A 23,700-nucleotide genomic window follows, 5' to 3' on the forward strand; every position below is an offset into this window, starting at 1 on the left:
TTAGAACATATATTTAATTTATATTAATATATATTTAATTAAGGTACTGTAGCATTTCTCCCATGAAACTTCAAATAAAGTGAAATTCAGATCGCTGAGTTTGCTCATGTGATCTTTAGTTTTTCTGTGGTTGGTAACATCAAATCATGTTTTTCCCCCATTATGTCAAAACCTGCAGTTTTATTTAGGCTCCTGTTGAGTTCCAGGTTGTCTCACCAACAGTCTCTAAAAATCCGGTTTTTAATTGCAATAATTGACTTTTTCCAAGCAGAAGCGAGCAGTTTGTGTCCCTGGCTGTCCTGGGAAGCCGTGGAGGTGAAGCACTGGAGATGTCCTGGAGCACCAGCCCCCCCCAGGAGCACATTCCCAGCCCTAATTGACCGCTTGGGGAAATCAAACTTCCCAAGGCAGTGCCGAGGGCCCTCCAGCTCTCAGTGAGGGCACAGAGCTGCCAGGGACAGGGCCTTTGATGCCTTTCATTGGGATAAAACAAAACCCAGCCTTAAAAAAGCTGTGAATGCATAAGTGCTGTTCATTTAGGCTGAGCCTCGAGCCTCATTACACAGAAACTTGGTTTCTGAGCGGTCCAGGTGTTGTGGGCACAGAAGATGTTTGGAGTTGAGCTGCTTATTTTTGTAAACCCTCTTATTTCTCCCTTTGGAAAAGGTGGATGTGCAGGTTGGTTTGTTTGAACGCTTCAGTTTTCTGTTTGGGAAAGGCACTCAAGAATGTGATCCCTTAGTGGAGGATTGGTTTTGATTTCAACATCTCTCCGTTCTGAACCATCGTGTATTTTAACTGTTTTCTTTAATCCTCTTTTTTCTTTGCTCCCAAAGCTCTGGCCATGAAATAGAATCTGTTTTCTTGCTGCAGAGCTCGTGTTTCTGGAGCAGCTCTGCAAACCAATATAGAGCAGATGTCTTGGGATGCTTTGGGAATCTTAGACCTTCACTCTCTGTTGGGTGAATTGTTGCTCTTCTCAGAGATGGTTTTTAGGAGTGAAAGAGTGAAATCAGAGTGAATTGAAGGAGTTAAATCAAAATGTGAGCATCAATTTATTGATGTTATTGATATGATACTTAATATATAAACTATATTATAATATAGTTTATTAAGTGCATTAAAATATTATATATCATAATGTACCATAATGTATATTATGTACAATGCATAATATTAATACACAACTAATATAACAATATTATTAATATAGTTATGTTGTCACATAGCTATTATTTACTTATATGTACATATTATATTTATACTATTATCAGTATTATTGATATATGAAAATAATACAATTTAGTAGTAACAATTTACTGTTTCCTCTATTCCCATCTTTCATTCTTTTTAATTCTAATAACACATGGCAGTGACAGAATCTAGTTCAAGATGCTGGCAAAAAAACTGTATTTCTGCTGAAAAATGTGGTTAACACTATTTTTTTCTATGGGACTCATCAGAATGTAAAGAACCTGTGCAAGAGAAACAGTTGTGCTGTAGAAGAAGAGCACAAGGAGCTGTCAATCCCTCGTGTTCCAAGAAATCAGCCTGAATGTTGTTGGCTGTGGTGAAGTCCATCCCTGAGGTTGTGGGTGCTGGAGTGAGGTGATGTCGCAGCCCTAAAGCAGCTTTGGGGGGGTGATCCAGGAAGGGCCTGGAGTGATAGAAGGGGAATGGCTTTAAACTGGAAAAGAGTGGGTTTAGGTGGGATATTGGGAAGAAATTCCTGCCTGTGAGGGGCTGGAATGGATTTCCCAGAGAAGCTGTGGCTGCCTCAGCCCTGGAAGTGTCCAAGGCCAGGTTGGACGGGGCTTGGAGCAACCTGGGATAGGGGAAGGTGTCCCTGCCCATGGCAGGGGTGGCACTGGATGAGCTTTCAATTCCCTTCCCACCCAACCCATCCTGTGATTCCATGATTCTCTATAAACCACCACCTGTGCCCTGGAGTTCTTTGCTCCCTTTGGTCCAGGATTTCAGCCTTTGCTCGGTAGCAGGACCTGGCTGTGTGTGAGCAGGACAGTCCCTGCTGCACTCAGGGCTTTTGGTACCTTTCAAACAAATTTTATCCCAGAAAAATCAATTGTCCTTCAAGATCCAGGTGGGCAGCTTCTAATTTTGGTGGTATCATGGCCAGAGTGAGCTTTGGGAGCGGGTTCATGCCAGATAAAGCTGAATAAAATTGGGATACTGTGACTCTTCCCTGACTGTCCCTTTCATCCTTTAGTGCTGGTTCTCCCACATCTGAACCTTGAGACACTTGGAGTTTTCCATTTTCCAAGGGAAGGCACCGAGTCTCCCAAAAATCCAAAAGCCGGAACATGGAGAGCTGATAACGCTTCATCTGGTCCTAATCCAGGTTTATTGGCATCAAACTTTGGCAAAGCTGCACTTGACTTCAGTGATTCCAGATTTTACTGAGGTGTGATGTTACAGGAAGAAAAGGTTATCAAAAAAAATGGAGATAATTTCAGGCACATGTAGAGTTTTTGTCCTTTTGCTGTTAAAATAGGGTTTGAGTAGCTATGTGAGCAAAAAAAAATGATGCTAAATATGTGATCACATTAGGAAAAATATGAAAACTTGTATTTGTTTGCACTGGAGAGAGATTTATTTAACTATAATGTATATGTAAAACAATTGAAATCTAGGAGAAGGTGGGAATTTAACATCTATACCGTAATTTTAAGCATAACTAACATATTTTGGTTGCATTCCTGTAGATTTTTTTTAATACAGAATTTTTAAGTTTTCTGCAAATATTTATATGCAAACCTCCAAAGTCCTATGAAACATATGCTTTCAATCTGGAGTCGATTATCCATAAATATTCCTTTAAGAGAGTCTCCAGTTGTGGCTTTCATTGGGTCGTATCATCTCCTAGTAATGCAAAGTGAAAATCTCTCAATGAATTGAAAGGTTTAGATTATGCTCAGCTGAAATAATGATTTAAATTTTTGTTGTAGTTCTGTGCCGCTGATTTATATCCTGGAAGTGAAGGCAAGGGCAGTAGTATGGTTTTATTATTTTAAATTATTCATATACTCTTAGATATCTATTTTTCTTCTCTAGTTTTTGCTTCTCCTCTGTGAAAACATGCGGGGATGAGCTGCATTGTGATAGAATTTAAATTAATCTGTGGCATAGCGCTGAAAATCTGTTCCCAGTCCATATCAAAAAGATTTGCTAAAAGTTTGCCTGTTAAAGCTCTGAGCTTCTTGATTGGAGAATGGGGAAAAAAAACCCGAGAAACCCCTTTTCCTATTTTTCTCCTATATAGTCTTCTTGAAGTTCTTCCAAATTAGATTTTAAATGCCAATTAGGAGGTTGAATATACTAAAATAAAAGCAAATACAACCAAAATGGCCTCACCTTATGGCTAGTTAGGCTTCCTCTCTCAAAAGCGGCACCTTTGCTCTGAGCGTGGCTTTGAGAGAGATATCCAGCCTAATGAACACATTAATTAGAACCATAACTATTTATAAGATAATTAGAAACGAAGCCCGGTAAACTGGGCCTTTTTCCTGCAATTAATGGAGGATTAATTACTGGAGGTAATGAAGTGGATTTTTTTCGGTGCGGGGAGGTGAAGTACAGAGATGTGCGAGGCTTTGTGAGCGCCGCATAATTATCGCGGGGCCGTTTGAGCGGGGCCCGGCTGAGAGCGCTAATCAGCGCCGTTGCATCATTATGGATGCACTTAAAAAGCCTCCCCACCAAAATCACTGCCTAATTATTTCTAATTGGCAGGAGTCTGTGTAGTCATTGAGCTGTTTGTAGCCATTTTAAGGTTCATTTAACTATCCTCGGGGCCATGTGATAGATATGGGGGGGGGGGATAAAGCCGCCGCTCCGCGCCCGGCCTCGGCTGGCGCCGTTAATCAGGTTTGGTGGGCTCGGGTTTGAAATGCATTTGCTCATGCAGAGGTCAAAACCCGAAGTAGTCCAAGCAAAGTTTGGCTTTTTGAAGCCACTTGACTGCATTCATTAGCAATTAGTAAAATAATTGTGTCTGTCGCTATATTTGGATTTCCACGCGACTCGGGGCTCTTTCATCACCGGCCCTTCTTGTGGCATATTAGCTTCCCTGGAAAGCAAATATTCTTCCAACAGACCCTTTTAGCAACTTCAGTGCGGTGGCATATGTTCAGATCCACTCCTTTCTTCACTCATTTGTTCCCTTAAACAGCGCCCAACATTTCAACGCGAGCGTCTCGTTTGCTCCCGATTGATTCCCCACTGGAAGTTTCTACCCAAAGACAACGTTTTGGGGCTTTTAAGGGTGTCTCCAAGGAATTAGTCATGAAGCATTAAGAGAGTAGTCAAATCTGTGACGTTTCCCTGAGTTTGGCAGTTAGGAGCATCTATTTCCAAGATGTTGACAGCTCTGGATATCCAAGGAAGCTGCGTAAGAGTCCCGGTTGTCTAAAAACTCCTCCTTGGGTTGGGGCACTGCCACCGTCAATAATGTTGTGCCCATCATTCCAAAATGCCCCTTTTCAAGATGTTGTAATTAGGGTGGAGTTGCTTTATCTCCTGCTGTCAGATTTAACGTGACATCCCATTAGGAAAGTGTCTGGGAAACTTCTCCGGGAGCGTGTTGGCCTGGTGGGCGTAATCAGGACCATGTGGGGGGTGTTGTGAGCCTACACGAGCCACTCACACAGCTCAAGAGGACACTGCTGAGCAAATTGGAGGCTAATAAAATACAGGGCAGCCTGGCTGTTTTTGCCACGAAAAAATGTGGTTCTGGTAATTTAATATTAGTACAGAACCTGAGCAGTTATTCTTTAAACTTATGGTTAAAGTGTGAGGTTGATTGAAAATAGTTACTCAGTCAAAACCAACAAAAGTGTCATTTATTAGTGAAATGTAAGCCCAAAGAAGAGATATTAGTCCAGATAAGAGAATGGTAATATCCTGATTGCCTGTGGTTAATCAGCCCACCCTTATGTTAAATTATAACAGGAAAGTGCCAGGCAGGGCTTGAGCTCTTTGTGCTCTTGGCAGCATCAAGGAGAATCCAAAAGAGAACTTTAGGCCCAAGGACTTGGAGTTGGATTAGTAGCAGGAACCAATAGGTGTGAAGGAGGAAGAAAGCTGGGGAGACATGAAAAATTCATAGCAGTGAACCAGGTGTCTGCTCACGGTGTCACCGTGGGCAGGGGGACATCAGGGACTCCTGGAGAGGCACTGGGAGGTGCCAGAGGGGTGACAGGCAAGTTTTCCCTGTTTATTGTGTTGTTAATTTAATATATGTTACACCTTTCCATCCTGCAATCTCCTCACGTTCCCGTTCCCTCCCCTCTAACGTCCCCATGGGGGTGTCAAACCTCTGGGAGTTGGGATGGGGCTCTTGGGAAGAGAACTGGGGAAGGCTTGGAGTGACTCACAGGTAGTGGGTTATTTTTGGAATTCCTTTTTGGAAATCATTTGGATAATATTCTCAGTGCTGGAAATAATAGAGTTTCCATTTTAATTCCAGCCTCCAGGTTTGGGAGTGGAGCTGAGTGTGGTACAGGAGTGATGCTGCTCTGTCATTATTTCCTGGGTTTGGGAGGTTCCTTTGTGTTTTAAACAAAAAAAAACAAAGCTTGGAAGAAAATTCCACAAGAGTCTTTGTTAAACAAAGGCATAGGTATGTAAAAATCACATTCTGATTGCTCTTTTTACCCATTTAAATTGGGACTAACACCAGTTAGTTTGTGCTCAGCATCATCAGTTGATCACAGCAGTCATAACACATTTTAAAGGGTAATAATCAAGTAGTTTTGTTGCTTTATTTATTTTTAAACAATACAAATTTTCTTGTTTCTCTTTCTAGTATGTTTTGTTTTACAGTATTTTATGTAACAATTGCAGGTTCTATAATGAAAATACTTCTGTGGGTTTTTTTGAGTACTAAGTGAAATTTTCAGAGTTTCTTCCCTCCCTTTCCTTGGAGTTTTTAATTAGCCATTAGAGTTGAGGTTTGGGAAGGACAGAGCAGGGCTAGAGGTGATAACTCCCAGTAAAGCAGATTTTGGGGCTGATAAACCTGGCAGCTCCATATTCCTCATCAGTCTTCGGGAATGAAGCTGTTCAATATTCATTCAGGAGAATATTAAAACCAGGCCAGGCTTCCCTCTATCTGCCTTGTGTTTGGAAAATACAGAATATTACAGCAAGATGCATCTAACCTGCATGTAAATTAGAAAATTATCGTTGCATTTATAGAATGTGCACTGGAAAATAGGAAAATATCCAAACTGTTTATGATGTGCCTTCAAAAGGTTTTGAGTGTACGGTGTGATATTTTTGCGCTTTTTTTTGTGTGTTTTTAAAGCCTTTTTATGGCTGAATTTTCAGAGCCTTGATCCTATAGTCAAGTTACAGCAATTTTCATGAAAAATGTTAAGTTTGTTTTGGTTTTAGCTTGGGAAAAAGAAGGTGAGATTCTAAAAGTCTGTGTTCTTCGTACAACTTCTGTGGTGAAAATTATAAGTGGAATACCTCAAACCTCTTTCATCTCCTAAAATTTACACCTGAACTGTTTAGTTATCACTGAATTAATGAAAACAATTGCCACTTTTCTTAATTGTGAACACGGGAATGCTTTGATTTGTTTACTTTGTCAAGTAAAAGCAGACACACAGCTTTTCATTTAAGTGTCATTTTAGGTCATGGTGTGAATCGAGTCAGTCCCAGTGTTCCCAGTCTTCTGCCTTAGGTATTTATTTCTAAGGACAAGCAATGCCTTAATCTTGTCTGTAAGGAGGTTTTTTTTTTTTTGCTTTTTAAATGGTACTGTGACTTGAAGAATGAGAAATATTCAGATTTTTCCCCTGTTGTTTCAGTTCTGGGTCCATGCTGGTGGTACCTCCCCGTTTGAGTGCCTCATATAGACACTGATGGTGCTGTCCTGCTCTAGGTTGGTTTTTTGGGGGGTATTTTTGCAGGTTTTAAACATTTTAAACATCTGTTTAGGATCTAATCTCAATCTGTGGATATAAATATACACAAATATCACAGTGTCCTGAAGCTCAAACCATCACTGGGGCCTCAGTTTGAGAGGTTTTACCACCACAAACCCTAAAATCCTGCTCTTGTCCCAGGCAGACAGAGGAGCAGCGTTTTCCTGTCACTGATTTGAACCAAGGCACGAGGGAAGTGGAACATTTCAACCTCCAAAGCTTTCCTTTCTGCTCCTCAACATTTCACCACAATATCAGAGGTGTTGTCAAATTTACAACAAATAATTGCCTGGGCAGTGATTCCATCTGGACAATGGATCTGACCCTTTTTCAGGGCTCTGTGATACATCCAGATCCTCCTGTCGTGGCAGATGCAGAGTCACCAGAGAGGAATATTTGGTGTATTTATTTAGAGTCCTCAAAGGAAGCTGGACCTTTGTTTTCCCAAATAGCTTCCAGCTGTATCAAGGATGGAATAACTACTCGTGTGTGTATAAATTCATTACAAAGTCTGATGGATTCATTTGCTAATAGAATTTGTTACTTTATTCCCTCATGAAGAATTCAAGTTTTCCTCCCCCCCTTTTTTTTTTGAAGGATGTAAAAAAAGATGTAAAATGTCTTTCCTACAGGATTACAGAACTTAAACTTTCCTGCAGCTCATATTTTTCTGGTTGCTTTTTCTTCAGACTAAGCAGTGGCAGTTCTGGAATTTGGTTGGGAGAGGAAGGAATTTCTTGGTGGCATCTTTGTGTGGCAAATCAACAACTGTTTTGCTCTTGCCTCGTGGTCAAGTAGGTTCAAAACTCTTGGATGAGCAGGAGACAAGTTGGATGTTCCCAACTGATTTGAGCTTTTTTTGTTTTGCTGTCAGATTATTGGAATATATTTACTTCTCTTATCAACCTGAACTTTGGGGTTATATGGAAGTTTATATCTCATATACCTGCAGATGGATATTGAATACATTTATGTAGGTGTATGTGATTTTATGCCCTTGAACTCTAGAACTTCCAGGCAGCTTTGGATGAAGAAGGACAGGGAATCAGAGGGGTGGCTTTTCACTTAGTTTATTTAATAGCCACGACAGTGTACTATCTTCTGTTTCTTTGTTATTTTATTCCCTGAAGTTTATTCCAATTAAATTCCATTCTTTTCTGCTCAGTTGTGACATGGTTACAGTAATGCAGGGTTAGAAAAAAAGGCCTGTTTTGGGTCAGACTCTTAAGAACACGTGAGAGAAATTCATGTCGTGTGAAACCAGGTGTGTTCTGACAGTGATGGTCCTAATTTGGGGTGAAATGTTAGCAAAGAGAGGCATTTGAGTCCTCACACAGATCAGCCCTGGAAATGAGCAGTGCAATGTGTTTCCCTCACGAGGATGAGGCTGAAGATCCTCAGATCCTTTGGAGCAGTTGTATCCAGGGCAGTTGGTGACCTCTGTGTAAGGTAAATCATGGAATCCCAGACTGGTTGGGGTTGGAAGGGACCTTAAAGCCCATCTCATTCCACCCCCTGCCGTGGGCAGGGACACCTTCCACTGTCCCAGGTTGCTCCAACCTGGCCTCTCCAACCTGGCCTTGGACACTTCCAGGGCTGGGGCAGCCACAGCTTCTCTGGGCAACCTGTGCCAGGGCCTCCCCACCCTCCCAGGAGGAATTTCTGCTTTCTAAAGGAATGCAGTGGGGAGAGAATCCCCTCCTGCCTTCACTGACGGAGTGGAACAGTTCCCAATTCCAGCAGATTGGTGGGAGCTGTTCTCCCAGCTCTTCTCCCATCCCAAATCCCAGCCAGTATTGCCCTTGCTTTGGCCACAGCTGCTCCCACAGTCCTGCCTCTGCATAACAAACCCGTTGAAATGTCGTGCCTGGACTTTTCCACCCAGTTCTTGACCTGCTGGGGGTTTTCCAGCTCTTTGGTGGTAACGTGGTCGAGCTGAGCCGGAGGCACGGGTGTTGGCACTGCGTGTGGAGCCTTTCCAAAGGCTCTCTGTAGGATAGTCAAGGTGTTGTGGCAGAGGAGGCACCTTCATCTTCCTGGGCAGTCAGGTGAGGTGGCCCAGGAGGTTTGAGTCTGGAGAACTCGATTTGTGACAAACCAACTGCTGGAGAACAAGCAGAACCTCCAGTGGTGTCCCCCCTCAGTTCTTCTCTCCAGCTGCATCCCTGAGCTCTTCGGGCCAACTTTCCAGTAACTGTTGCTTTTCCAAGGGTTTTGCCTCCTCCCATGTTTGGCTATGGAATTCACAGAATTTAGAGGTGCAGAATTGGTTGTTGCTGGGCTGAGTTGGTGGCTGTGTCTGGTGAATCCATTTTCTCAGCTCTGCAAACGGGGCTCTTGGTTGTCCCGGGGATTGTGTTTACTTCATCCTGCTTTTCCCTGGCACCTGGGATGATATTTTTTAAAATCTTAACTATTCCCTTATTCTGAAATGTGTTTTTTCGCTTACCAACTGTCCAAACTGCTGGATTGAAACAACTTTTTTCCTCTTATCACCAGTCTCCTTTCAGGCCTAAACTCTGACTCTGCTGCTGCCTAGTTTTGTTTTCACTCTCTTTATATTTAACAATAAATAACTCCCCTCCGTATTATCTATATTTAACTCCCTCAACTACATGCATTTTCAAATTGCAGACTAATAATGACCTGACATGTTTTATAGATGTACCATATTCCCATTAAATATATATAGTATTAATAATTTATCTGCCCTGAACGACTGCAATTGATATTTGAAATTATTTTACCTTTCCAATAACTTGTACATGATATTTTTTTTTCCTGGTGGTGAAGTTGAGTTAAACAAGAAACGTTCTCTTAATATGTTTTGAAAGAGAACATGGCATTTTTCTGCAGTTCCTTGTGTGTTTGCACTCTGTCTTTATTACCAAGGTGAATGTCCAGGTTTGATGCAGAGCAGTTGTGTCTCGTTGTTCTGGCCCAGACTTTGGATTTATGGCTCAAGTATTAATTTGTTGGGTTTGTTTGTGGCTATTGAGCCAATAATAATCTAATTAGGATTGTGGCAGGTGAGAGACACGTAGAAGAATTCCAGGGAAGGACTTGACATGTCAGGAACGTTCATTGCAGCGGGGGTTGCTGTTTGCCAACAAAATACATTATTTTTTCATAAATTGTCCTTCACTGGAAGAGCTCAAAGAGAAGAAAACAAGCACTGTCTTGTTTTTGGCCTCTTAACTCCTCTTTCCTTTCAAAAAGCCTCTCGGTGACTCTTTTCCAGTTGTAGGGTTTTGCACAGATTAGACTGGCCCTCTCAGATATAGTTCAGAGCTTTAGTGCAACATAATTGGGGAAATACTAAACGCCGCTGACCTCATTTCCTTCAGAACAATGAAAATTAATAGTTGCACGTTTTATTAGGCTGATATTCCAGATGTAGTGTACATTTAATTAAGTGTAGTTTCCTTTTGCTTATGGTATGTGTCTCTGCTTTCTGTCGCAAATTCTTTCTAGTTTTACAGTTTTCCACATGTTTTCTTTCACCATTTATGATTTTTTTCAAAGCAGAGCTGGGAGGATTTAAATCACTTTAGCATGCAGCAAAACAGTTCCCATTCAAACAATAAACGCCATTTTAAAAAGCCTTTAGATCTTCTGGCACTTCATAAATATAAATGTATAAAAACATTATGCAGTTGTAGTGCCCACCTGCTAATTAAATGCAGATTTCCTCAAACTTGTTTTAAAATCCGCTTATTTGTTTCAACTCTGTCTCTGCTCGGGATACATATGGCCCTTGTGAAACTAATTACGCTTATGGAGCAGCTGGGAAATTTAGTGCAACTAATTTTATCCAATATTTTACATTTTAATTGATTACCTGTGAAGAAATTAGCAAATTAACACTTATTGTGCAGTCGCTGAATGGGCTTTTATGGAGCCTTTCAGTTTTTTACAAGCGGCCCAAGTGTGGATGGAGTAAAAGCCCTTTCCTAGGGCTGGGGATGGGGAAGGGATCGGGGAGCCTGGATTATCCAGGGTGGGAATTTCGGGATCCCGAGCCATGCCAAGCATCTGTGTGTTCTGCAGCTCGGACATGAAAAGCAGATTGGAAAGTAATGGCTTTTCACAGAATTTTGGGAACATATGGGCTTATCTGGATCTAAGGGCTCTTTGAAGATCTTTGAACTTGACTAAATGACTTAACCTTTGGCTTGGTGGGTGGGTGTTGGTGGGTGTCACTTTGGGGGAAGGGGGGGGTTCCTGCTGCAAATTTACTCTCCAGCTTCATTTTTCTTCTTTCTCTCTGGTAGTTCTATAATTTGAACGTTTTGGGACTTGCTGTAATAGGACTAATCGTGATTCTTGTTATTTTTCAACAGTAATAAAATAGGAAATCTTTCTTCTCTGTCAGATCTGTGGACTTTTGTTCTTGTTTAGTGATGAATTAGTGACACAGATGACTCTTTGTAGCTCCATTTGATCAAGTTTTATCTTTATTTCCTGTTCTGTAGATCTTGCAAGATACTTTAATAGGAATTAAAAGGGGGCTTAGAGAAGGGGGGAGAGGGATTTCACAAGGGCATGGAGGGATAGGACAAGGGGGAGTGGAATGGAGCTGAAGGAGGGGAGGTTTAGGTGGAATATTGGGAAGGAATTCTTGGCTGTGAGGGTGGGAAGGGCCTGGCACAGGTTGCCCAGAGAAGCTGTGGCTGCCCCATCCCTGGAAGTGTTCAAGGCCAGGTTGGAAAGAACCTCAAAGCCCATCCAGTCCCACCCCCTGCCATGGGCAGGGACACCTTCCACTATCCCTGGTTGCTCCAAGCCCTGTCCAACCTGGCCTTGGACACTTCCAGGGATGGGGCAAAGAACTTTGTACAGTGATGGAAAATCCAGGAAAACTCCTCTTTGGAGGAGTCTGTGGAGCAGAATTCCCCATTTTTGAGAAGCTCCTCACTCATATCCCACTGATAATCACCTGCCTTCCTCACCTGTGTCCTGGGACAGGGAACACAAACGGTGTCAGGGGTTTCCCGTAAGTGTAAAACCCAAGGATTTGGGCTCTGGGATAATGGATTTTATGGTGTGAAGGGTTGCACACGAAACAACAGTGGCAGCTTCTGGAGGGAAAACTGTTTGTCAGTTTGTCAGTGCTCCTGTAAGGGCAGCACCACAAGTTTGATGCAATAACTCTGATTTTTCAAAGCTGTTTTCTGTGTATAAATGTCACCTGCCACTAGTTCTACTTAGACATGGGAACCAACAGGAATCTGGGGTTGGAGCATCCAGCTAATCTGAGCTGAATTTGTTGTCTGCACCTACAGAAGGAATATGTGAAATCAGGTTCAGATTTGAGCTGAGAAATTCTCTAGCAGTAAATATTTTAGATTCCTCAGTTATTCCTGCTTGAAGGACTAGACCCTTAAGTGAGGAACGGCCTTACATCAATTAAAGGTGATTTGTGTTGCTACAGGACTTCTTTTTTTGTTTGTTTTGGGTTTTTTTGCTGTTTTGGACTTTACATCTTACCTTCAGAGTTCTGAGAAATCAGGGTTACCTGGGAATGGTGAATTTGGGGCAGTGCTCTTTGAATCTGTGGTGCCTCATCACAGTGAAACACCATCTTTGTGCCAATCAAAAATGAGATTTAATATCCTGAATCACTTCTTAGATTGAAAATTCCTCTACCTGAGGGCTAAGAACGAACAGATAAATTTGTGATGACATCCTAAAAATCCATTTTGGGACAGAAAAACTGTTTTCTCTGGTTAATAACACACCAGTCAGGGGTAATTTGATCTGCTGGACGAGTGTTAATAGTGGGACCAATAATTGGGGTTGTGGTGCTGCAAGGTGGCAGCTGCTGAGGGAAACCTGAGCCCAGGTTTGACCTCTGGGCCTGGGCTGGAAAGCTCCTGGCAGGAATAGGGACATTAACCCCCATGTGCTGGACAAATTCCAGGCTCAGGAACAACATTCTGCCCCAGTGTAATTTATGGCTTCATCTGGAGGCAGGATTTGCTTTTGCTCAGCCTATTGTTAAGTTTTATTAAGCAGTTGTTGCTTTTGAACCGGAGTGATTTTTTTTGTGTGTGATTTGGCTTTTAAAGGCCTTGGGAGTTTTGCATTCAGAGAGGTGCTAAAGACATTTTTTTGATGCTGTTTTAAAAATTGTCCTTCCCCCAGTCTTCTCGTTTTTCCATGAGGTGCCATCAGAACTTCTATAGGATTGTGGAATCCCAGCATGGTTTGGGTTGGAAGGACCTTAAAGCCCATCCAGTTCCACCCCCTGCCATGGGCAGGGACACCTTCCACAGAGGTTGTTCAGATGTTCATTGGAATAAAAACTAACCCAACCTTGACTGGCTGTTTTCCCAAATACTCCTTTTCTGCTCATGTAGCATAGAAAAGGTGTATTGATCCATGTTAAATTATTAAATAAAATTTAGAAACTCTTCCAAAAGAAATTCAGGAATAATGAAAAGGGTTTTTCGGATACATCTAGAAACAATCCTAATACTTCTTGATCTTTTTTTCAATGAATTTTATCAGGAACAACATAAATTTATCCCAGAGGAATGGATAACATGGTTGAGAGTGGAGTGTTCTATGTCCATGTAGGAACTCCACTGAGAAACCCAAGTTACAAGTCCTGGTAACCAAACCCCAAAGAGATGCACAAACCCTTTCACCTGTGGGCAGTTTCTTGCATTATTGGGCCTCCAGACTTGGAATATTTTTATATAATATATTATATATATATAATATTATATGTATATTTATATAACGTATATAATTTTATATTTTCTAAGTTGAGCAAGTCCAGCTGTCAGGAGGTTGGTTTGGACCCGTCACTTCAGGTTTTTCTGGGTCTTGTTGGAACAAAACAGTGATAATGGATTTAATATGTAAATTCACAGTAGCAGCTGTAAATTCTTTATTTTCCGAGCTGAACTGATTAGAACTCAAGAATTTAAAGTTTAATATTCCAGGAAAAATCCCCTTCCCCTTCCCCTTCCCCTAAATAGCTCCAAGATTAATTTGTTGATGGATGAATCCTACGTAGTATGGTTTAAGTGATTTTATATATTTCTATATATGATATAAAGAAATATTGCATTTTATATTTTTCCTTCAAAGTAGAAGCAATGCTTTCTTTCCCACTTTAGATAAACGGACAGTTTCAAAGTATTAAATGACTGAATATGTTACATTATTAACGTGTTATATTTATTAAATGCAGTATATTATCGTTAAATCCTGAAATGTGTGCCGTGGTTGGGTCAGATAACAGATCCAACATGCAGTGGCAGGGGCAGGGGGTGGTTGCTGAGCTCTGACCCTGTGGCTGTGGTGCAGGTCCAGGTCCCGAGGCCGGCAGCGTTCCTACAGCCGGAGCAGCGAGAGGTCCGGCCACAGGAGGACCCACAGCGGCTCCCGGGAGAGGGAGCGGCGCAAGGGCAGGGACAAGGACAAGGACAAAGCCAAGGACAAGGGCAAAGGGAAAGACAAGGAGATCCACGGCACCAAGGCCGGGTAAGTGAAGTGACAAGTGGTTGAATGGTAACGAGAACCAGGCGACGGGTTGGTGTCGTTTTACCCCGGAATGATTTTCCCTTGCGTGATGGTTTTTTATGGGCTGAGTGGAAGTTCTTCAAAATGTTTGAATGGTGGGATTCTTAGGATTTCAAAATTATGGAATGGGACAATATTTCCCACTAAAGGATGGTTTAATTTACAATTCTTTCCCCACCCTGTGAGGGTGGGGAGGCCCTGGCACAGGTTGCCCAGAAAAGCTGTGGCTGTCCCTGGATCCCTGGAAGTGTCCAAGGCCAGGTTGGACAGGGCTTGGAGCAACCTGGGCTGGTGGGAAGTGTCCCTGCCACGGGCAGGGGAGTGGCACTGGATGATCTTTAAGGTCCTTCCAACCCAAACCAGTCTGGGCTTTGGTGTGTGAGAGGTTTTCCGGGCTCTGTGTAGAAGCTCATCTCAAATCCCATTGGATTTGGATCCCGCTGAGCAATGGTCCCAGAGGATCCTGCTGGGCTCCAGGTCCTTTTAGAACAAGGATCAATAGGAAGGAGCTGTAGGAGGAACAGAATGCCCAGACAATATCTTTTCAGGCGAGCAATTAATCTCTATATTTTGATAACTTACAAAATTGCTCATGCTAAATTTGAAAGCCAATTTGGGGTTGCTCCCAGGGCAGTTGGGACAAAGGGTACAAATTGATATAGAAACACTTTGTGCCCTCAGTCCTTTCCCTCTGAGCTCAGGGGGTGACTTTGGACAAGGATTTCTGCCTTGGAGCACGATCAGACTGCAGAGTGAACCATACCTGGCTGGTGCTGATATCATCTGTGCTTCATAAACTTTTCTGAGGGGGCACAACATGTTTTCCAGTTTAATCAAATGCTGATCAAAGTGTGTCTGTGCCGAGAATATGGATCTGAGCAGCTTTGCCCCCTTTATTTGTTATTTGTGATTTGAAAGATTGAGGCTTTATCAGCAACACTTTAGTGTTTGGGAAAGGCTTTGCAAAGCCACAATTTGAATACAGAGGAGACAAATCCCTTTGGGGTTGTTATTTGAAATTTGTCTATGGAATATTCTGTTACTGACCACAGAGAGAAAGAATCAACTGTAGGAACAAAGAGAGTTTCTCTTTGCCTTGTTTGTGCTCCAGGAAAATGAGGTGTTTTCCAGTTGTGTTTTTGTCAGAGGCTTCCTCAGGCCTTCCAAGCTCTCCTTGTTCTTCCCCTGCATCATTTATTTATGTATCTGTTTTCTTTTTGGGTGAAAAGCGTGGAAAAGAAAAGATCCCCTTGGCCAGGTAAACTCACCTGTCCTTGAATTATGGATGTAGAGGGAGGAGGATGGTGGAACACAAACTGAGGGAACTTCTTGCCTGTGTAAGTCTGTTGGCTTCTGGAACTTTCCCCTCTGTCCCCTGCAGCAGCAGGGAGATTCCATGGTTATGTTGGATCCAGTTTGAACAGGGAAAAAAACCCAAGTATTTTATTTTTCCTCCTGGCCTATTCTGCTGTAACCAACACAGCGATGGTGCTGCTTTTCCAAATTGTCATTCCCATTTCTTTTCTGCTCTGAAGTATCAGGAAGAAAGTCTAAAGACACAAAATCCCTGTCAGGTGCAGGTTTGGATGTGAAACACTGAGAGGAATCAGCTGGAGGTGATTGTCCACGTGAATGAATTTCTAGATCCAGTGTCTAAATCACCACTGAAAGTATCTCATCACTCTCCAGAGCCTCTCCAGAACCTCCATCATCAGGAATCTGTAGAGGAAACAATCCTCTGACCTCTGTGCTTGGAGTAGATCCTTCCTCAAAGGCACATCAAGGACCAGGTCTAGTTTTCAGTTTAAATTTATAGCTGTTTGGAATGTATTTATTCAAAATAGCCACTTTAAAGCTATAATGAAGATCATCCCAGAGCCAGATTGTGAGAAGATGGAACATAAATTCTCAGGTGCTGCTTGACTTTATAGTTTAACTTTGCATAAAAGAAGGTATTTCAGTTTGGCAGCACTGCAGGTTATCTGAGAGTTGTTGTATATTTGGGACTTTACTGTTCCTCTGAAGTGGAGAACCAAACTGCAGGTTTTTAATTAAGGAGAAAATGGTTTTATTTGTTTGTGGCTCATATAAACCAATGATTGTCTTTTCTGTGCTTGGCTTGTGTTTGGTTTTTAATTTGGGGTGACTTTAGATTCTCTCAAGGTAGATCTTGTCTTCACAGGAGACATCTCAAGAGGGATTTGAAGAGTAGAAAAGGAAAATTACTAAAAAAAAAATAATTGTTCTGGTCATTGTCCTTTGGCATTCTCCATTTCAGTGATGATTCTTTAACCACAAGCACTGAACTTCTGGTCTGTTGGAGGTGTTTTAGCAGTTCTGTGGAGATGGGCTGTGTTACTCCTCCCTTCTCCCAGTCTGAAGTGGTTTAAGGGATGTGCTGTTTGTGCAGCCCTGATGGAGGGGGATGGCTGGGAAGCTCATGGACAGCACCTGAGCGTACCTGGGCACCAAACCTGGTGTGAAGAGCAGCCTGTCAAGCTTTGAGAGAGTTTTGTGCTCACTTGAAAGGTAAAGCAGCACAGCCTGGGAAATATTCCTGAGCACAGAATTGATCCACCTTTCGGATGATCAGGATTGTTTCATTTCCAGGGAAGACTCTTTGCACAGTAAAGCTGCTGACAGGCAGGCAGCAAGAAATGTCCTTAACTAGTTCACAGTCAGCTCCTGCAGTGCTGCTTTTTTTTCCTTCCATTTTGCAAGTCATCCCAACTGACCGGTTTGCTTTGGTTTCCTCTCATCCTGGATGTTCAACCCCTGTTCCCCCTTTGTGTGTGTGTTCTGGCAGTGCATGGCACAGAGAGCTTTATTACCTGGAAGGCTATAAAAAAGAATCAATCTGTGCTATGGCTCTTTCTCAACAACTGCTGGCAGCATGTCCAAAGCAAAAGCACGTCTTGGCCTCTCAGCCTTTCCAGTTCCCCCAGTCCCCCAGCCAGGTTTGCAATCCCATTTCTGTGTCTGTGATACCAATATTGGTCCCTGGTGGTGCCCCGTGGCTGCAGGAGGATGCTGTGCCTGTCATTGCCTTGCACCACTGTTGCACACCAGATTTTGTGCTGGTGCTCCTGCTCTGTCCCTGCCACACACAGGGGGAACTTTGCTCTTCCCAGGGAAGTTTAACAAGTTAATCGAGTTGTTACCACACCTTGGTAATTTTGACAGAGCTCTTTGCATTTACTGATACATTATGGAGTGTTATAAATGGAGTTGATAAAATAAGGACTGATATACATTCTGTGATGAATTATCATTGTCTCTGCAAAACTTTCTGATGCATAATTGACATCTGGTGTCTGGTTTTTACCAATAAGTTTTAGTCTAGTGATTTTTTTTTAATTAAATTTTTGTTTGAAAGACCCAAAACTTTACTGTTCTTCATTCTGCCAGAATAGTTGATCTGTCCCTGCATTTGGCTGTCCCAGTCCCTGTTTTTCTTCTCTTGGTTTTGTTTTTCTTCCCCTGCAAAAATGAATCTTTTGCAGGAGGATGAACTCTGGGCTGAAGCAAAAACATGAGTGGCATTGATTAGAAAAGGTCACTGAATGAAAGGGGAAGAGCTTTGTCTCTATATCCAAGGAATGGGACAGGTTGGGATGAATTTCCCTTATCCAGAAGAGAGTAGTCATTCTCATGTTAGACTTTTGCTATGGGGTTTTGATTGATTATGGGAAAATTAGTCATAGTCTTCCTGGACTTATGTACTTATGAGCTTTTGACTTAAAAAAAAAAACACTAAAAACTTGTATATTGGTTGGTGAAGCTGAATGTGATGTTTGTGTGAGCTATTGAATTTTGATGTTTAAAGTCTTGATTAGCTAAAAAAAATGCAAGTTCTGGCATTGTGAGACACTTTTCATAAGGCTCCTTGTTCACTGTTGGACTGGGAGGAAAAGCTACTAAAAGCTTGCTGGCTTTACATAATTTTGCTGGATTTATGGGTTTCATCGTTGCTTCTGCCGTAGTGGAATTTTGGATTACTGGTTCAAGGGATTTTGACAATTTTTAATGGAATAAATGAAGAGCAGGTTCTCAGCTGTTATGAGAAGTGGTGACCCATTAATCAAACCTGACCAGTTTAATTTCTGATATTTGTGAGGTCATTGATACATTTGGGCATTAACTGGTTCACAGCTTCTGAAATCCTTGGACACTTCACAGGATACCAGAAGGGTTTGGGTTGGAAGGGAATTTAAAGGTTATCTTGTCCCACCCCCTGCCATGGGCAGGGACACCTCCCACTAGCCCAGGTTGCTCCAAGCCCTGTCCAACCTGGCCTTGGACACTTCCAGGGATCCAGGGGCAGCCACAGCTTCTCTGGGCAACCTGTGCCAGGGCCTGCCCACCCTCACAGGGAAGAATTCCTTCCCAGTATCCCATCTAACCATGTTCTTTGTCATATGAAGCCATTCCCCCTTTTCCTGTCAATATTACAGCACTGAAAAGTTTGTTGTTAAAATAGAATCCTAATTTTTCCCTTTTATTCCATAATTAAGTCTTTAAAGCTGTGCTGAGGTCCCTCTGTGTAGGCCCCTTTTCCCAGTGGCACTTCCCCAAAGCCCTTGGAGTTTGATTCCCGTGCTCAGTGCCCGGGAAGGTTCCATGGATGGGACATGGGTGGTCAGTGCCTGTTGAGCTTTTCGTTGCTTGGCGCGAGACCTTGGGAGTAAATTGGGAATATTGGACTTTTCGGAGCTGCCAGCTGCAGTCAGACACTCCTGGAGCTTGGCACAGCAGTATTTTTGCCTTCCCTCTTCCCACAGTGTGCAGTGGGAAGACATTTATGGTAATTTGGCCTCGTTTGCATACAGGTTCTGGAGCGGGGGTGCTCAGAACTCCTCTGCGGTGCGTGCCGGGATCAAAGCGGGGCCGTGGGAGCGCCGTGGTCTGACACCCACGGGGGGCTGGTGTTTGCATCAAACAGTTATCACACTCCCAGCCTGGCAGCAGCAAACTCTGCGCCGGGGTAACGTCTTTTCATGCAAAATTGATTGGAAAAGACAGTTGGAAGGAGAGGCTTTGGAAGGAGAGGCTTTACTGCCTTTCCCCGGTGGCAGAGGGAAGGGTTTGACTGGGGGAAGGTTCCTGGGGCACATTAGGGGTGTGGGTCACGCTGAGCTGCCAAGAGTTTGGCTGTAAAGAAACAAATAAAAACATCTTAAAATGGTTTATTCTCAGCAATTGCTTCGATATGAACACGTGAATGTTCTTTTTGTTTCGATTCTGTTGGGTTTTAACAACAGTTGGGACCAGTTGTGGTCCCATAACTAAGGGATAGGTTAATATTTGTAAATTCAGCGCTGACTTAATAGTGGGGACTAATACACTACATTTCCTAATAGTTCCATGAACATCAACTCTTGTATTTAAGACTATTTGCTAAGAAAGTTAGGAATTACTATTAGAATATATAAATAATACCATTAATATATAATCACATAAAATATATATTAATTATATATAATTAATATAGATTATTAAATTATATGTTAATAATGTATAAAATTATATAATATATTAATTATACATATATATATTAATATTATATATTAATACTATATTTATAGATAAATATATATTAAATATATAACATCTTTGCAGTATAAACCGCTTTTTTTTAAACAAAACTAAGATCCAATGATTAATTGATAGCATACTTTTTAGAGTAAAGCAGGATTGATTATTCATATTTAGTGGAAGGTGTCTCTGCCCATGGCAGGGGGTGGAACTGGATGAGCTTCAAGGTCCTTTCCAACCCAAACCATACCAAGATATTGGCAGTTGCTGGCTCTGGGCACTAAATCTCAGGTGTTTCAGCTGCTTTTGGAGACTGAGAATAACTTTCTTGTTTCAAAGTGTATGAAATTAGTACATTTTCTTCCAGAGTCTGGTTATTAGAAAATAGTTCTGATGTGCAAGGAATCTGCGACTGCTGTTTGTTAATGTGGTGAATAGACTTGCAAAAAAAGCTTTCTGTAAATAAAGAGAACTTAAAAATTGATTATTCTGTAGCTCTATTTTATCTTTCATAGAAAGAATCTCTTTTATCACCTGCCTTCTGCCATAGCCCTGAAAAAGGGTTTTGCCAGCAGGGAAAAATGAGAGGTGGGTCTGCCATTGGTGCTGTTATTTCTGAATGCTTATTAGCCTGAATAGTGTTGAGGATACTGCACAAAATTTTCCTAAAGCTCCCTGACTCAAAGAGTTGCAGCCCTGGTGGTTTAAGGTTATGTGAGGAGCAGTGTTGGGTGGGAAAAAGAATATTTCTCTTTCAGACCAACTGGTGTCCAGCCACTTCCTTTGACTCCCTGTGGGCTTTGGAGGATCTTTAAGATGTATTGTCGTGGCAGAGGAGTTAACTTATCCAGAATAAAAGCAAAATGCCTCTTCTATTTATTTATTTATTTATTTATTCATTCATTCTTCCTGCTTTCACCTTCCTTTCTACCTCTAACCCGAAGGCAGAGTCCAAATATGAAGATAACTAAAGAAGTCACCTCGTACTCGTGGTGGGTCTGTGAGGTGAGGTTTCTGCAGACAGACTGAGCAACTTTGCCTTTCAAAATCCTTGTTGTCTGGTAGAAGAGGAGCTGGGTGGTTTGGGCTGTTCCCATCCAGGTGCTCGGAGGAAGATTCCTGGGAGTATCCCGGACTCCGGGTGCTGAGGGCACGTGTGAGCACTTTAAGGATGAGAGAAAAGGAGTTGATGAGCTTTGCTGGCAGAGATGTTGAGGTGTTGAAGGCAGGAAGAAGCAGCTGAGAGGCCAAATGAGGACAGTTTCCTCTGCAGTAAGTCAGCCAAAGGCTAATGGGAAGCAGAGTGAGGGTTTTCCCTGGAAAGGACTGAGACCTCCAGATGCCCAGAGCAGCTCGAGGGTCACTTGCCTTTGACCGAGATTTGTTGCTATTGTTGTCTGAGCTGTGTTGGCCTTGTTTTTCTTTTTGTTTGCTAAAAATCCCCTTTTCCGACTCAAAAGCCTGGCCAGTTATTTAATGGGCTGTGAGGCAGCAGCATATGGGATGATTTCTTTTCTTTTCACTACCAGACAGCTGGAAAACCCAGTGTGGATGGTACATGTCTGTAAACTGTCCAGGAGGTGTCAGGGAACCTCTGAGGCTGGAAAATAAATAGATTTTAGCCCAGAGTAACTGTTTCATTTTCATTCACTAAAGTACTTTCTGTGCTTAGCACAAAAATCTGAGTTTTGTGTTCCAGTTCTGTGGTTCAGACTGTCAGTTAGTGATGGTTGTTAGATGAGCTTCCCTGCTAAATTCGTGTACTATGTTGAGGGAATTATACTTCTCTGTATTTCCAGAAATAGGTTTTGGAATGCATTTGAAGGCAGTATCTTCAAAGACACACATTCTTTTTAAGCTGTTTAAAATTTTCCAAACTCTCCGCTCCTTAAAACTGCCAGCCACCATGATTGTCCTTTTGTAAGGATATAATTTGCATTATCTTGGGTTTTTAGTGGAATCATTCCTGAAATACAGGGCATTCCTGCTGGAAGGGTGTGTTGGTTGCCCACATGTGCAAACACCACAGGCTCTGAATGTAAACATGGAGTTTTGGGGTTTTTTTGGTTTTTTGTTTTTTTTTTTCCACCTTGCACTGTGAGAGCAGCTGACTATTGTTTTAATGGCCTCTCTTAATCTGTGCATGAGGAATCCAAAGGGAATGATCCGGAGCTGTGAAAATCCAGTTAGTGGGAGCTGTAATCTCTTTACTGGGTTTAAGGAGTTGGAGTGACACTGAGACACCCTGCAGATACTGAACAGCAGAGATACAGTAATCACCTCGCCCGGGCTCTGCCCAGCCTGCAACTGAACCCCCTTGTCCCAGCAGAAAACCAGGAGACCCCAGGAAAAACCAAACCCAACCCAACCAAACGGCCTCCTCAGAGCAAAACAACCCCATCCAAAACACATGCTATTCTGAGGTGAAATTGAATTTCACATGAAAGTATTAAACTCTTTGTTCCACCTTGTTTTTTGGAATGGAACTCGCCTGCTATGGGCATTATAAAACATCCATTGCTCTTGATTGGGAAGGGAAGGAGGAGCATCTGTGCTTGAAGGAAGTATTTCTAATGCAGGTCTAATTTTGAATCTTTTTGTTATTTTGAATTGTAAAATAAGGTGAAAAACTTAAATGAAATAATCTAAATTGTTGATTAGTGACAGGACTAGAGGAAAGGGTTTTAAATGGAGAGGGGAGAGATTTAGATTAGAGAAGTTGTTCCCTGGGAGGGTGGGGAGGCCCTGGCACAGGTTGCCCAGAGAAGCTGTGGCTGCCCCATCCCTGGGAGTGTCCAAGGCCAGGTTGGAGCACCCTGGGCTAGTGGAAGGTGTCCCTGCCCATGGCAGGGGGTGGGACAAGATAACCCTTAAATTCCCTTCCAACCCAAAGCCTTCTGGGATTCCATGATTTGCTTCCAGGCTCTGGTTTCATCCTTGGCGTCTCCTGGTGGGAATGGGAAGATCCAGAGGAAGCATTTTAGCTGTGCTGGGGATTCTCCTGGATCCCGACTCGCTCCTCATCTGCTCCCAGCAGCTGAAGTTCTTGTAAGACAAGGCCCATTTAATGGTGAATTATGTTGGGAATGATTTCTTCCTGGGCTGAAATGGAAACACGAGCTCAGTCCATTCTCTCCAGATGGATTAAGGAATCGATCAGCGAGGGCTGACTTGGCTGCTCAGATCAGAACCTTTTGAGGCTGCTTAATGGGATCATGTCAGAGTGGGAAAAGGAGCTTTTCCATTGATTCTTCCAGGTGGACATTGCTCTGTGCTTTGAAAAATATTATGGAAATACAGACAATGGATTTATAGGAGAGGGTTTAGCAGAGTGATGGGGCATGGGGGGGACGTGTCTGTCTCTGCCATCTCCCTTTTCATTTCTTATTTCCTCCTTTTTTCCACCTCATTAAAGTAAAAACCTTCCTCTCCTGGCCACGTGAAATAGTGTTTAAAAAACCTGGATGAAATCTTGGGTAACGTTGGCACATGAGTTTCTACTGGGATTTAATTTATGGCAGGCCCTCTGTAAGTCAGGAGCATGAAGAGGGAAGAGGAGGAAGGGGTTTGTATGGAGTGGGAGCCATTAAATCTTATTTCAAAGGTTACAGTGTGTTTTGTATTGAGGAGGACAAGAGATTAAAATCCACCAGTTAATTTGTTTAAAAAACCAAAC

General features: G+C 42.4%; 1 protein-coding gene across 1 annotated transcript in view; it reads left to right on the forward strand.

The window, feature by feature from the left end:
* Positions 1 to 23,700, forward strand: part of LOC108505411 (serine/Arginine-related protein 53-like) — a 38,059-nt gene that overhangs the window by 12,048 nt on the left and 2,311 nt on the right. The window contains exon 4 of the mRNA XM_017831364.1: positions 14,274 to 14,450. Coding sequence (XP_017686853.1) covers positions 14,274 to 14,450 — 177 coding nt within the window. The remainder of the gene's footprint in view (positions 1 to 14,273; positions 14,451 to 23,700) is intronic.

This window comes from Lepidothrix coronata, unplaced genomic scaffold, assembly GCF_001604755.1.
Source record: "Lepidothrix coronata isolate B3197 unplaced genomic scaffold, Lepidothrix_coronata-1.0 Scaffold190, whole genome shotgun sequence".
NCBI classification, from domain to species: domain Eukaryota; kingdom Metazoa; phylum Chordata; class Aves; order Passeriformes; family Pipridae; genus Lepidothrix; species Lepidothrix coronata.